The following is a 15,133-nucleotide window of genomic DNA, read 5'->3' as shown; positions in this document are numbered from 1 at the left end:
GGTCCCTTCCAGCCTTCAGGGAAAACATTTAAACACAGACCATTTCCTGCAATGGTGATTTGAATTCTTTTTACTCACAGACTCCCCAGATACATTCTAAAAACTATACACTCCCTCACACATCCTTAGATTGACAGCTAAAATTTTCATTGTAAGTTTTTCATTACAAAGGAGGTAATTTTCCAGATATTATAAATATTATTAACATTTAAGAATAAAACTATCACTTTATTTGGGAGGCTAAGGTGGAAGGGCCTTAAGACCAGTAGTTGGAGACTAGCCTGGGCAACATGGCAAAATCCCCATGGCAAAACCCATCTCTACAGACAGTTAAAAATTAACCAGGTGTAATGGTGAATGCCTATAGTCCCAGCTTCTCAGGAGGCTGAGGAGGGAGGATTACTTGAGCTCAGGAAGTTGAGGCTGCAGTGAGCTGTGATCACACCACTGCACTCCAGTCTGGGCAACACAGTGAAACTGTCTCTAAAATAAAAAAATAAATTAAGCTTTAAAAATATGACATTAAATCACTCTTTTATCATTCTCCAATGCAATCTAAACAGCATATCATTTTGACACTTTTTTTTTTTTTTTTTTGAGACAGAGTCTTGCTCTGTCACCCAGGCTGGAGTGCAGTGGCGAGATCTCGACTCACTGCAACCTCTGCCTCCTGGGTTCAAGCAATTCTCCTGCCTCAGCCTCCCGAGTAGCTGGGACTACAGGCATGCACCACCACACCCGGCTAATTTTTGTATTTTTAGTAGAGACAGGGTTTCACCATGTTGGCCAGGCTGGTCTCAAACTCCTGACCTCAAGGCATCCAACCACCTTGGCCTCCCAAAGTGCTGGGATTACAGGCATGTGCCACCCCACGTGGCCAATTGGATACCATTTTAAAATGACACGAACAAGTTCTTCTTTAACAGTTAAACATTTTATCTTGTTCTTTTTTCTCCTCTAACTAGTATTTCCATTTTACTCCTTACCCTCCTGTCTTTTTTTTCTAACCAAATATATTTTTATGCTAGACTCTTTTCTTGAGTACTCTGCCATACGTCTCTGTCCCCAATATGGGTACACGTAAGTTAAAACTTAAAGTTTTTTTCTTATTTCTCATCACCATAAGCCTCTGATTTAAAGTTTCTTTTGCAGCGAGTTATCCCTACAATAATTTGAAACAACATAACTGTATTATAGAATTGGATTGAAAATTATTACACATAGAAGGAAAATTTTATTGGACTGTATCTCTCTTAATGAGATGGATGGGTGCTTTTTTGTTCTTTTCTTCTCTCAGTTGGTTTATGGGTGAATGTTGCAGAATGAGAGAGGACACAGCGTTTGATCTTTTCCTGTTTTGTTTTTATAGATATAAATGCTGGGAAGCTTGTTCATGTAAATAAACTGGTGAGATTAGGAGTTTTATTATAGCCATGTCACTTAATTCTTTGAAAGCCCTCCCAGTTTATATGCCAAATCTCCACAGTGACCTGTCATCAAGATTATTTTTAATGTTCTATCAGCTGACAGTTCTATGAGGCCTTCCTTCAATTACTTCCAGTGCACAGAACTGGAAACCTCTTGACTTAGATTATATTTATTCATTCACTTTCTAAACATCAGGATTCCTAACTGCCTGTTTATTTGGCATCTGGAAGCATGCCCACCTTTCTACCTGGAGGGCTTGTCCCATCACCCCCAAGTCTGTAAGGGCTGGGGCTGGGACAGATGCCACCTTTTTAGAGTTCTGAGCTGGCTCAATTTAGGGAAGAGCTCGTGCAGATATTTGAAGATCTGGAAATTAATTTCTTGGACCTCTCTCTGATCCACACACCCCTTGGAAAACCTTGGGTGCCCCAGGGGAAGGTGTATCTTGGTTTGAAAGTCACTGATCCCCAGGGCCCCTCATGACCAGGCTCCTGCTCACCGCAGCCCTTTGCTCACTGTGCTCCTGAAGTATTGGGCTGTGTGGATGGGCAGGGTCCCTACAGAAGACTAGCTGTGGGGTTCCCTTCCACTCCAGGCTTTTTTTTTTTTTTTTTTTTTTTTTTTTTTGAGACAGAGTCTTGCTGTGTCACCCAGGCTGGAGTGCAGTGGCATGATCTTGGCTCACTATAACCTCCACCTCACAGGTTCAAGCGATTCTCCTGCCTCAGCCTCCCGAGTAGTTGGGATTACAGGCACATGCCACCATGCCCAGCTAATTTTTGTATTTTAATAGAGACAGCGTTTCCCCATGTTGGCCAGGCTGGTCTCCAACTCCTGACCTCAGGTGATCCACCTGCCTTGGCCTCCCAAAGTGCTGGGATTACAGGCATGAGCCACCACGCCCGGCCACTCCAGGCTTTTACACACACCTCTGCCCCAGTCACCTTCCTCCCATTCCCGCTCTCCCTTGTCAAGGTCCTTGGTTAATTCATCACCTCCTCCAGGAAGCCTGCCCTTATCACTCCGTGCCAAGGAGGAGCCAGGTGTCTCCTGCCCCTCTGTGCCCACTCCCTGGCTTCAGTGCTTACACCATCCTGGTCCTCACTACCTCTCCCCTCGCCATCCATCTCCTCTTAGCCTCCCCACTAGACTGTGAGTGAATCCCATGAGGGCATGGTCAGTCTTGGTCACCTCTAACCCTACCCAGCACCTGGCAAGGGCCTGGCCGGGATTAGGGACCCTAACTCTGTGGAATGGTGATACTGACCAGCAGCCACAGGCTTCCACCAGTGTTCCAAGAGGGCTGTCTCTCCATCCTCCCCTTCCCCGCACAGGTGCTCCTGTCCCACCGGCTTTGAAGGACCAACCTGTGGGGTGAACACGGATGACTGTGTGGATCACGCCTGTGCCAATGGGGGCATCTGTGTGGACGGTGTGGGCAACTACACCTGCCAGTGCCCCCTGCAGTATGAGGGTAAGCACGTCAGGGCAGCAGTGTCTGGGGGAGGTGGGGGACAGAGACAGCCCTGAGCCCCCATGCTCGGGAGTGGAAGGGGGTCCCTGCCTCAGTGTCTGCAGGAGGATTTCTGTGGGTCTAGCTGTCCGGCAGAGCACAGGAGAGCAGCTTCTCTCCTGCCCCTTGCTCGTTCTTTCCCCAGGAAAGGCCTGTGAGCAGCTGGTGGACTTGTGCTCTCCGGATCTGAACCCATGTCAACACGAGGCCCAGTGTGTGAGCACCCCGGATGGGCCCAGGTCAGTGTTGCCCCTTTCCAGGGCCAGGGGGGAGCTCAGGCCCCTGAGTCAGATTGGATTCCAGTCTGGGCTCCGTGCCCCACCCTCATTCCCTCATTTGTCCAATGCGTTTGGTCTCAGCTCTACAGGGTTCCTGAGAATCCATGCGGGGTTGTGGGTGGAGGGGTGATGTGCACAGCTTTGTGGCCACAGAGACCTGGGTTTGCAGCATGACCCTGAATGTGTCACTTGCCTGCTCTGAGCTTATTTTCTTATCTGTAAACTGGGCGCAACAGTAGCTTCCTCCTGGGGTGGTTGCAAGGGTAAGATGAGAAAATGCATGGAAAGCACTTAGCTCCAGGTCTGGCATCTGTTAAGTGCTCCAGGCTATTATTCCGGATCTACCATTTCTTATCCCCAATTACAAAATCCACAAAACTCGGGAAAGCATCCCATCTCATGGCCAAATCTGATCTGAGGTGGACGTATTTGGTAATAAAAGCTGTCCCGCACTGGTGTGAGATTGCTTTTTGTTGTTATTCATCCCACGTAATGTGAATATGTGTAGATTTTGTGGCAGAAATGTGAATAAGAGATGTGAGTGCCTCAGCTCCTACCAGCAGGTTGTATAATATGCATTGTCTGACCTTACGAAAATCTAAAAAATGTTGAATTCCAAAACCTATCTGGTCCCAGGAGGTTTGGGTAAAAGTTGTTGGTCTGTATTTTCATCATGGTTGTTATTGGCATATGTGAAAATGTTTGTTACTTGAAGACTGCTTTATGAAGGTCACGTAGTTTTAAAATAATGCTTCCAACTGCAGTTGTGCAAACGTAGTCTCATTTCTGGGACCTCCCCATTCCACCAGTCAGGCCAGCAAGGGGTGGTCAGGGCAGAGTTTCCTGGGGCTTGTGGCTGAGGGACCCAAGCCTAGGGACTCAGATGGAGTACCCCAGGAGCCCCCTGTCTAGCTGGAGCAGCCTGAGGCCCATGACAGGAAGCAAGAGTCCAGGATTGTTGAGGCCTGGTTCCACGGTCAATGGGCCCACAAGAGCCTCCATCCAAACGGTGGATGGACTCTGTACTCCTGCGGGGGCTCTCAAGGGTGGGGCTTGGCAGGCAGACCAATCAGCAGTGGCAGATTGGGCAGCATGCGCCCTCCTCGGAGGGTGGAATAAGGCAGGACTGCACGTTGTCCAGCCTGGAGCTGCTAGCACAGCCCCTCAATCACGAAGGGCAAGCATTGTGCTTAGCTCCGGACCCGGGGTTGTGGCACACAGTGGAGTGTTGAGTGCGTGTTGAGTGCGTGTTCTCTCAACTGCCTGTCCTGGTGGAAAGATGGAACTGACATGTTCAGCTGTGCCTGGCATTACCTGGAACCCAAGATATATATCCAATATATAGTCATTAAATGAATGAATAAGTGGTGGCTTAGCTACTGTAACATTTTTCAGACTGTAACTCCAGACTCATTAGTAGATTGTGATCAATTGGATATAAAGGGAGCCCCAGCCCCTGTTTAATATTAATGTCAAGATTAACATTAAAAGATGAAACAAAGTATCAGACAGCAACATGCCATCTTATATAATAAGGATAATCAGTATTGTATGAATCTGGTTTCGAATGTGTGCGTGTGTGTGTGTGTGTGTGTGTGTACTGGGCTTGAAAGTATTTCTTATAGCCCGAAAAACACTGGACAAGGAAATGAGTAAAAATCCCACGCAAGAGCACCCATCTGCCAGGTTGCATGGTTGAGCTTCAGAGTTAGGAGTTTAGAAGGCGATCAGACAAGGGGACTGCTCAGTGAGGGCTGGAGTGCTCTCCAGAGGCTTCCTGGAGGAGGTGAGGTATTGGGCTGGCTGGACCATGCAGGCAGACAGGAGACAGTATTCTGGAATCCACAGGTGTGAAGGCAGGGAAGTGCTTGGTGAGGTGGGCTTGGTGTCACGGGAGCAGGAGGCCTGTAGGACAGACAGCAAGGCCATTACTAGAAAGGGCTACAGGAGTGCATCCTTTATTTATCTGATAGGCAGACAGTAGCCCAAAGGGAGTGTTTTGGGCCAGAAGTGAGGCATGGTGGCAGCTGGGAAGCTGGGGGCTTACCTGAGGTCAAGGCACCCACTGAGCAGGGGGCACTAGCCCTGCTGAGGACTGGGAGGCTGGGGAAAGAGGAGTGGGGGAGCCTGTGGAACTCAGTCACGTGGTAGCGGGTCCTGGGAGAACAGGGAGGGTGCAGCTGAGCTGCTGGGGAGGTGGGGAAGGGGCTGACAGTTGGCCTTGGATGTGCTATTGCTGGTGAAGGTGGGTCCTCCATGACAAGACTCCATCTGCCCCTGCTACTGGGGTCCACTCTTCCAGCCCCAGGCCCCTACCTCAAGTCCACATGAGCTCTCTTCTACTAGGAAAGGGTACCAGGATGGGCTAGGGGCCCTTTTAGATCCAGAGCTCTGTGTGACCTCCTGGAGATCCCCACAGCCTCAATGGAACTTGAGGTTCTCCCTCACATGTACAGACTGTGTGGGGGATCCCTGGTGCGCTCCCCTGGCCTCCCAGACTCTGTGTGGCTGACCCCCCAACTACCCCTGCCCCCCACCCACTAGGTGTGAGTGCATGCCAGGTTACGCAGGTGACAACTGCAGTGAGAACCAGGATGACTGCAGGGACCACCGCTGCCAGAATGGGGCCCAGTGTATGGATGAAGTCAACAGCTATTCCTGCCTCTGTGCTGAGGGCTACAGGTGAGCAGCCCCTGGACACACTAGGAGTGACTCCTTGTGGCTGTCAGCCCCTGGGCTGGCAGGAGCCTCCAGCCATGGCGAAGGAAAGGGGCGTGGGTCAGAGCCTGGAAGTTGGATGCTGGGGTTTTAACCATGGCTCTGCCAGTCACCAGCTGTGCAGCCTTGGGAAAGTCATGTAACTGCCCAGGGCCTAGGCAGAGGACCCCTAACCTGTTTGGTGGAGGGCGTGAGAGGTGGGTGCAGATGACAGGGCAGTATACTGTCACTTACCTGCCTAGCTGAGCCTCTGAAGACATGTCTTGCCCCAAAGATTATCTACCAGCCCACTGGGCTCCCCTGGGAGGTTGGAGGGCCCATCCTCCCTCTGGCCACCCACGTCCCATGCTCCGCTCACTCATTTGTTAAAAAATAGCTTTATTGAGATATAATTCATGTACCATACAGTTTACACAGTTACATGTAAAATTCCATGACTTTTAGTTTATTCCCAGAGTTGTGCATCCATCACCACAACCAATTTTGAACATGTTGATTTCCCCTAAAAAAACCCCATACCCTTTATCTGTCACACGAGCCCCTCTTCTATCCCAGCTCCAGGCAACTACTAATCTCCTAATATTTGTGTCTATAAATTTGCCTGTTCTGGGGATTTCCTATAAGTCAAATCGTACAGTCTGTTGTCCTTTGTGACTGGCTGCTTTCACTCGGCATCATGTTTTGAGGTTCATCCGTGTGGTAGCATGTGTCAGCACTTCATTCCTTCTTATGGCTAAACAGTGTTCTGCCATATGGACATACCACATTTTGTTTACCCACTCATCAGTTGATAGGCATTTAGGTTGTTGCCACTTTTTGGCTATAATGAAGACTGATCTTATCAACATTTGTGTACAGGTTTTTGTGTAGACATACATTTTTCAGTCTCTTGAGTATATGCCTAGGAGTGGATTTTCTGAGTCGTATGTTAACTGTATGTTTAACTGTTTGAGGAACTACCAAACTGTTTTTTCCTAATGGCTGCACCATTCCCACCACCACTGTATGAGGGTGTGAAGTGGTAGCTCACCGTGGTTTTGATTTGCATTTCCTCAGTGGCCAATGATGTTGAGCATCTTTTCATGTGCTTATTAGCCATTTAAAAATATCTTCTTTGGAAAAAATTTTTATTCAAGTTCTTTGCTCATTTTCAAATTAAGGTATTTGTCTTTTTGTTATTGAGTTGTAAAGGCTTTTTATATATTCTAGACAAGTGCCTTATCAGATATATGTTGGCAAGTATTTTCTCCCATTTGGTTGGTTGTCTTTTCTTGATAATGCACAAAAATGTTTAATTTGGGTATATCTAGTTTAATAATTTGGGCACATCTAGTTTATTTTTTATTTTGTTGCTTGTGCTGTGGGTATCCTAAGAAACCATTGCCTAATCCAAGGTTATGAAGATTTATACCTATGTTGTCTTCTAAGACTTTTATAGTTTTAGCTCTTATATTTAGGTCATTGATCCATTTTGAGTTAATTTTTATATATGGGTAGAGGGCCCAACTTCATACTTTTGCATGCAGATATACAGTTGTACTAGCACTATTTGTCAAAAAGATAATTCTTTCCAATTGAATGGTCATGGCACTCTTGTCAAAATCAACTAACTTTAAATGTAAGGATATTTCTGGACTTCAAGTTCTATTCCATTAATCTGTATGACTATCTGGATGCCAGTGCCACACTTTCTTGGTTACTGTAGTTTTTGTAATATATTTTGAAATTGGGAAGTGTGAGTCCTCCCAGTTTGTTTTTCTTTTTAAAGATTGTTTTGGCTGGCTGGGCACGGTGGCTCACACCTGTAATCCCAGCACTTTGGGAGGCCGAGGCAGGCGGATCACAAGGTCAGGAGATCGAGACCATCCTGGCTAACACAGTGAAACCCCATCTCTATTAAAATACAAAAATTAACCGGGCATGGCAGCGGGCACCTGTAGTCCCAGCTGCTGGGGAGGCTGAGGAAGGAGAATGGCATGAACCCGGGAGGCAGAGCTTGCAGTGAGCCAAGATCATGCCACTGCACTCCAGCCTGGGTGACAGAGTGAGATGCCATCTCAAAATAAATAAATAAATAAATAAATAAATAATAAAAAATAAAAAAACATTGTTTTGGCTATTCTGGGCCCCTTGAATTTCTGTATGAATTTTAGGATCAGCATGTTGATTTCTGCAAAGAAGTCAGCTGGGATTTTGATAAAGATTCTGTTGAATCTGTAGATCAATTTAGCTAGTATTGCCTTTTTTTTTTTTTTTTTTTCGAGACAGAGTTTTGCTCTTGTTTCCCAAGCTGGAGTGCAATGTCACAATCTTGGCTTGCTGCAACCTCCACCTCCTGGGTTCAAGCAATTCTCCTGCCTCAGCCTCCAGAGTAGCTGGGATTATAGGCATGTGCCACCACGCCTGGCTAATTTTTTGTATTTTTAGTAGAAACTGGTTTTCACCATGTTAGCCAGGCTGGTCTCGAACTCCTGACCTCAGGTGATCCACCCACCTCGGCCTCCCAAAGTGTTGGGATTACAGGTGTGAGCCACCATGCCTGGCCCAGTATTGCCATTTTAACAATATTAAGCATACTGATCCATGAACATGAATGCCTTTCCATTTATTTAGATCTTCTTTAATTTCTTTCAACATTTTGTAGTTTTCAAAGTATAAGTTTTACACTTAAAAAATTTATTCTTAAGTATTTTATTCTGTTTGATGCTATTGTAAAGGAATTGTTTTCTTAATTTCATTTTTTGTTTGATTTTTGTGCATTAATCTGGTATTCTACAATCTTGCTGAATTATTTCATTAATTCTAATAGCATTTTACTGGAATCTGTAGGATTTTCTTATACAAGATCATGTCTTCTGGATGCATTTTATTTCTCTTTCCTTTCCTCCTTCCCTTGCTTGCCTTCCTACCTGCCTGCCTGCTTTCCTTCCTCCCTTCCTGCCTTCCCCCCTCCTTCCCTCCCTCCCTCCTTCCTTCCTTCATTCCTTTTCTTTCCTTTCCCTTTTTCCTAACTGCCATTGCTAGAACTTCCAGTAAAATATTGAATAGAAATTGTGAGAGCAAATATCCTTGTGTTGTTCCTAATCTTAGGAGGAAAAAATTCAGTCTCTCATTAAGTATGATGTCAGTTGTGTGTTTTTTGTAGGTGCCCTTTATCAGGTTGATGCAGTTCACTTCTATTCCTAGTTTGTGGAGTGTTTTTGTCATGAAGGAATGTTGAAGTTTGTCAAATGCTTTTTCTGCATCTATTGAGATGAACTTTTTTTTTTGCTTTTTCATCTATCAATATCATGTATTCCATTAATTGAATTTCAGAGGTCAAACCAGCCTTGCATTCCTGGCGTAAATCTCACTTGGTCATTGTATATAATCCTTTTTATGCTGTACTTGATTTGCTAGTAATTTGTTGAGGATTTTGGTGACAATATTTATAATAGATATTGGTCTGTAGTTTTTTGTGATATCTTTTGTTGTGATGTCTTTGGTTTTGGTATTGGGGTAATGCTGGTCTCATAGAGTAAGTTAGAAAGTGTTCCCTCATTTTTTATTTTTTGGACAAGTTTGTGAAGAATTGGTATTTATTGTTTTTAAATGTTTGGTAGAATTCACCAGTTAAACCATCTGGGCCTGGGAAGTTTTCTGATTACTTATTCCTTTACTAGTTATAGGTCTATTCATATTTTCTATTTTTTTATTGGTTCAGTTTTGGTAGTTTGCATATTTCTAGGAATTTGTGCATTTCATCTGTTTTCTAGTTCGTTGGTATATTGTTGTTCATAATATTCCTTTATAATTCATTGTATTTCTATGAGGTTGGTAGTAATGTCCCTTCTTTTATTTCTTATTTTAGTAACTTGACTCTTCCCTCTTTATGCTTGTGTCTTAAGTCTCAGTTTTCTTTTCTGTAAAATGGGTATAGTAAAATCTGCCTTGCAGAGTTATTGACATTGTCAGTAATCACCTTGGATCTTGTTAAAAAGCAGATTCAGTGGGTTTGCCATTTCTATCAAGTGTCCAGGTAACGTTGACGCTGCTGGACCAGGGACCATACTTGTATCCTGGTATCCTTCTGGCTCTCAGCTCTCTCAGGAAAAGTGTTTATTAGGAGCATCTTCTGTCGCTTTAAGAATCCATTTTCCCAAGATGTTTAGCGAATTTCTCTCCAGGGCTGTGGGAGAGGAAGATACTCCCTTCCTCCTTGGCCCTCTCTGACTTGTGTCCTTTCCTCTCAGTGGACAGCTCTGTGAGATCCCTCCCCATCTGCCTGCCCCCAAGAGCCCCTGTGAGGGGACTGAGTGCCAGAATGGGGCCAACTGTGTGGACCAGGGCAACAGGCCTGTGTGCCAGTGCCTCCCAGGCTTCGGTGGCCCTGAGTGTGAGAAGTTGCTCAGTGTCAACTTTGTGGATCGGGACACTTACCTGCAGTTCACTGACCTGCAAAACTGGCCACGGGCCAACATCACATTGCAGGTGCGTGCCAGGGGGCTTGGTCACAGAGGGGAGTCAGGGAGCAGGCGACCCTGCCAGAGCATCAGGATACATCCCTGCATGGTGCCTGGGGAACTGGAAGGACTCTGTGTAATCAAAACCTTTTGCATATGGGTATCAAAATCTCAGCTTGAACTAGTTTAAGCACAATTAGAAAGGTTATAGTGTCACAAAACCAGGGCAGGGGTGGACATGGTTTCATGGGTAACTGAATCCAGAAAACCAGGCTTGCCGTCATCCCTTCCCACCATTTCTTGTCCCAGCTACTCCTCAGTGTCTGCCTCCAGTGCTGCAGACAGGCTTTCTACGTGTGCCTGGAATGTGGCCAGATTTAACTTTGGGCTTATACCTTTAACCAAATGTCCCTAGGGTCCCTTAACTCATCCTTTTCATGCCTTCAGTTCCATCTCAGAACATCTTCATATTGAGGGGAAAATAAAGCAATTCCCACTTCAACAGCATTGATGAAATATATCAATATTTTGCTAAACATTTTTGGGGGATGGAGAGGAGAGTGGTTTATATTGCACAGCACATGATAAAGAATGTTAAACTCCTCTGTAGTCATCTTTCTCTTTCCCCCGAATTCCATTCCCTGTCACAAATGCCACATCTTTCTTCCCTCTCTTTTGTCCTCTTTTCCTTTTTTCTCAGAACTCTTCAGCCTCTCAAACATGCGCATTCTGCTCTCTTCCCCTACGTCACCTCTCCAACATCCTATCCACTTACATAGTCTACATGGCAAGACAACAGCTAGCCTAACAGCCAAAAATAAAATTCACCAAAACCCTAACCAGCCATTGCCTCAGGCACGTCCTTGGTTTATCCTCATCTTTCACCAGACATTGATTTACAAAGGCTCTTCCTTGCCAGCTCTAATTCGGTCAGCTCAAGGAAGATCTCTGATTGGCCTGGCGTTAGTCACATGCCCATCTCTGAACCAGCCGCTGAGTCCAAGGAGATGGGGCAGTGTGACTGGACAGCTTGGGTCATATGCCCAGCTCCACAGACCAGGGGGCTCAGGGTCTTTACCAGAAGAAACGGAGGGAGCAGGACAAGGCAGGGAAAAATGATCATGGCTCCTACAGCATCTTAGAGGGATCTCCCTCCTGAGGCAAAGATCTCACTTTTGCTTGCACAGTTCCAGCGACAGACACTACCTTCTGAGTGGCTCCTTCCACTAGGCTTGGATGACTCTGGCTGTCAGAGAGCCTTCCTGAACTTGTCCTCTCTGTAGTTCCCACCCTGAGCATCTAGCTCCCCAAGGCCCACAGGGCAAGGCTACCCACACCCAGCAGACAGGGGTCCCAGTCTAATTTTCCTCTCTGGGAAGATTGTCCTGAGGTCTCCTGGCTGCTCTTCCTGGCACAGAGTTTCCAGGCCTCAGGGACCCATCACCCTCCCCTGCCCGGACCTGGCCAGGCTGGCAGTGGATGGGGCTTGAACCAGAGGCTGCAGCCCCTATTGGTGCCCCCTGGAGAAATGGCCTTGGGGAGGCTGGCCAGGTGGGGGAAGAGAGCTCTGCACAGAGCATCTCTCTTCCAATCTTGGGTGCCCTCTCTGCCCCATCTGCTAGCCTGTGCCGCTGCTGCATGGGGTGGGGTGGGAGAGAAAGTGCCACTGCCCATCAGGTCTCCACGGCAGAGGACAATGGGATCCTTCTGTACAACGGGGACAACGACCACATTGCAGTTGAGCTGTACCAGGGCCATGTGCGTGTCAGCTACGACCCAGGCAGCTACCCCAGCTCTGCCATCTACAGGTAGGGCTTCCTCATGCCCCCCAGCTGCCCTCAGGAGTACGGGACTGCCAGGGCGAGGTCTCCTGGGCCAAAAGCAGGTGGTTATCGAGACCGCTAGAAACCTGGGCTGCCTGAGTTTGAAGGCCACTTGAACCACCTGGGTTAGCCCCAGCTTGGGGCTGAGGTCTCTTGAGGCCTGTGCAGTGGCCCCATCCTTCCCCATCCCACCACCACCTTAGAGGAGGCTCCTTAATGGGGAGGGGGAGACTCGTAAGTTTGAGACCCCTGCCTCAAACCTCTCAGCCTTCCCCAGGGAGTCAAAGAAGGGGAGTGAAAGGGATCGTGCGATAGACCCTTGAGCCCCCACAGTCCTTTTCCTTAGATATTTGGTCTCCTGGGAAGCAGCTGCTGGTGTTTCTGGGGAAGTGCCCAGGCAGGGATGGTCCAGACTGATGCCCACTCCCTGGAACGGGGAACCCCCTCTTCTTCCAGTGCTGAGACGATCAACGATGGGCAATTCCACACCGTTGAGCTGGTTGCCTTTGACCAGATGGTGAATCTCTCCATTGATGGCGGGAGCCCCATGACCATGGACAACTTTGGCAAACATTACACGCTCAACAGCGAGGCGCCACTCTATGTGGGAGGTGAGGACCTGGCCCTGGCGGGGCCTCTTTTGCTGTCTGGCCTGAGGCCAGCCAGGAGAGCTGGTGCCTAGGGACTGCACTGTGGGAAATGCCAAGTGGGAAGATGATCCTGGTGGTGGCCAAGCTGCAGGTGGACTGGCCTCGCTGCCTGGAGCCCAGCTGCTCTCTGCCTAGCCCAGACTAACCAAGGAGGATGGATGCTTGGGTTGGGTGCAAGGTCTGGCTTAGGGGAGGTCCTGGGACTGTCCAAGCTATCTGCAACACCTTGGGCACCTTTCCTCTTGGTTTTGGGCTAGAAGGGGCTTTTCAATGGCTTCAGGTCCATTCCCAGTCTTGGGGCCCTCAGAGACCCAGAACCACTGCAAGAGACTCAGGCACAGAGTCCCTGTATCAACCAGGGACTGCCTCAGCTGGCCTTAGAGGCTTTGCAGGCTAGATGACCCCGTCTACCACCTGCAAGCATTTCTAGGTATTGACGAGCAGGCTGCTGGACGCAGTGGGGCCATCTCCACCCTGTGGGAGGCGTGCTAAGGCTGGGGCAGAGGTGAGGGATGGCCCTGGGCCTCAGCCCAGCTCCGCAGCTTACTCCTTGTGCAGCTTCAGGCCAGTCATGAGCATCTGTCAAATGGGGCTTAGCAAGCCCTTACTTCAGAGGGCTGCTGAGAAGGGACAGCCACAAAAGCAGTGACCTAGCGCCACACATGATGTCTCAGTCCTGCCCCTTTGCTACGGCTGGGGTCTCTGGGAGGTAAAAGCTAGCGTCCCAGGGAGAGAAGGCGCCTTGGCAAGGGAAACCAGACTTTAGGAACAGGCACCTCAGAGCTGCACGCAGCAGCTGGCCACCACCAGGCCTGATGCCCCAGCTCCAATCACAGAGGAAGCAGCTTTTCCCTTTCTTCTGGGCAAGGAGCCTGGGCCCTCCAAGGTGGCAAAGGACCTTGGATCAGGGTTGCAGAGATGAGGGACAGAGGCCGCAGGCAAGAGGGAAGGCCATGGAGCTGCCCAGACCTCAGAGGTGGGTGCCCGGCATGGCCCGAGCTTGACTCAGCCCAGCTCTGCTCCCTCCCCTACCCCAGGGATGCCCGTGGATGTCAACTCAGCTGCCTTCCGCCTGTGGCAGATCCTCAACGGCACTGGCTTCCACGGTTGCATCCGAAACCTGTACATCAACAACGAGCTGCAGGACTTCACCAAGACACAGATGAAGCCGGGCGTGGTGCCAGGCTGTGAACCCTGCCGCAAGCTCTACTGCCTGCATGGCATCTGCCAGCCCAATGCCACCCCAGGGCCCATGTGCCACTGCGAGTCCGGCTGGGTGGGCCTGCACTGTGACCAGCCCGCTGATGGCCCCTGCCATGGCCACAAGTGAGCCTGGGGCACTGGGGGAGCCCTTGCCCCTGCCTACCTGTTCCTTCCCCATGGGAAGGGCTGCCTCACAGTTTTCCAACCCATATTAGAACATGTGGCCTAAGCCAGGGTTTTATTACTTTTATCTGGCTCTCACTTTTTATTAATAGGACAAGGCCTATAGGGACACACACATAGTTGCATGCAATTCCCTTTGTTTCAGTTTTGGGAACAGATTAAAGACCTGTGAAGTCAGGGCTGGGTGGGGTTGGCTGTGTCGGGTGGGGCTTGGCTGGGTTTGTCCTCACAGCGCCTTTTCTCTCTCTCCTCCAGGTGTGTCCATGGGCAATGCGTGCCCCTCGACGCTCTTTCCTACAGCTGCCAGTGCCAGGATGGGTACTCGGGGGCGCTCTGCAACCAGGCCGGGGCCCTGGCAGAGCCCTGCAGAGGCCTGCAGTGCCTGCACGGCCACTGCCAGGCCTCAGGCACCAAGGGGGCACACTGTGTGTGTGACCCCGGCTTTTCGGGCGAGCTGTGTGAGCAAGGTCAGGGGCCCCCCTCCTGACGTGCCCTCCCCAGGGTCCCCCACAAATTGCTTTAGCAATTTGACTCTTTCTTCCTCCCAGCCTCGGCAGCCCTTCTGTCCTCCCCCAGCCCTGTACCATGGGCTACTATGGGGCTTTCAGAGTCCCCCCACCCTCTGGGCACTGCTCCCAATCTCTCCTGGCCCAGTTTGCCCTGCAGCTCCCTTATTCAGGGTATGCGCCTCTTGTGGCTGGGGTCTCTCCTTGCAGAAGAGACCACCCAGGGTAACAGCTCCTGGCCCAACCTCTGCATCTTGGCCCCATCACCTCATGACCTGGGAGCGGCAGCAGGAAGTCCTAGGGTTGGGGACTCCTTCCCAGGCCCTCCCTGGCCTGCTTGACCAAGATGGCTTCTGCTGGAATCTGGACTGCTAAGGCTGGGCAGGGAG

The 15,133-nt window shown here is 49.1% G+C and overlaps 1 protein-coding gene across 3 annotated transcripts in view; it reads left to right on the top strand.

The window, feature by feature from the left end:
• SLIT1 (slit guidance ligand 1) overlaps nucleotides 1-15,133 on the top strand; it is a 188,211-nt gene that overhangs the window by 169,368 nt on the left and 3,710 nt on the right. For 2 of the 3 annotated variants that reach the window (XM_019035188.4, XM_055352623.2), the window contains 8 exons: nucleotides 2,763-2,902; nucleotides 3,087-3,180; nucleotides 5,764-5,901; nucleotides 10,170-10,407; nucleotides 12,057-12,187; nucleotides 12,659-12,813; nucleotides 13,890-14,178; nucleotides 14,494-14,705. In XM_019035188.4, the coding sequence (XP_018890733.3) occupies nucleotides 2,763-2,902; nucleotides 3,087-3,180; nucleotides 5,764-5,901; nucleotides 10,170-10,407; nucleotides 12,057-12,187; nucleotides 12,659-12,813; nucleotides 13,890-14,178; nucleotides 14,494-14,705 (1,397 nt within the window). The other variant, XM_055352624.2, reaches the window with a different exon arrangement.

Source organism: Gorilla gorilla, chromosome 8, assembly GCF_029281585.2.
Source record: "Gorilla gorilla gorilla isolate KB3781 chromosome 8, NHGRI_mGorGor1-v2.1_pri, whole genome shotgun sequence".
Lineage (NCBI taxonomy): Eukaryota > Metazoa > Chordata > Mammalia > Primates > Hominidae > Gorilla > Gorilla gorilla.
This window is presented reverse-complemented; position numbering and strand designations above follow the sequence as displayed.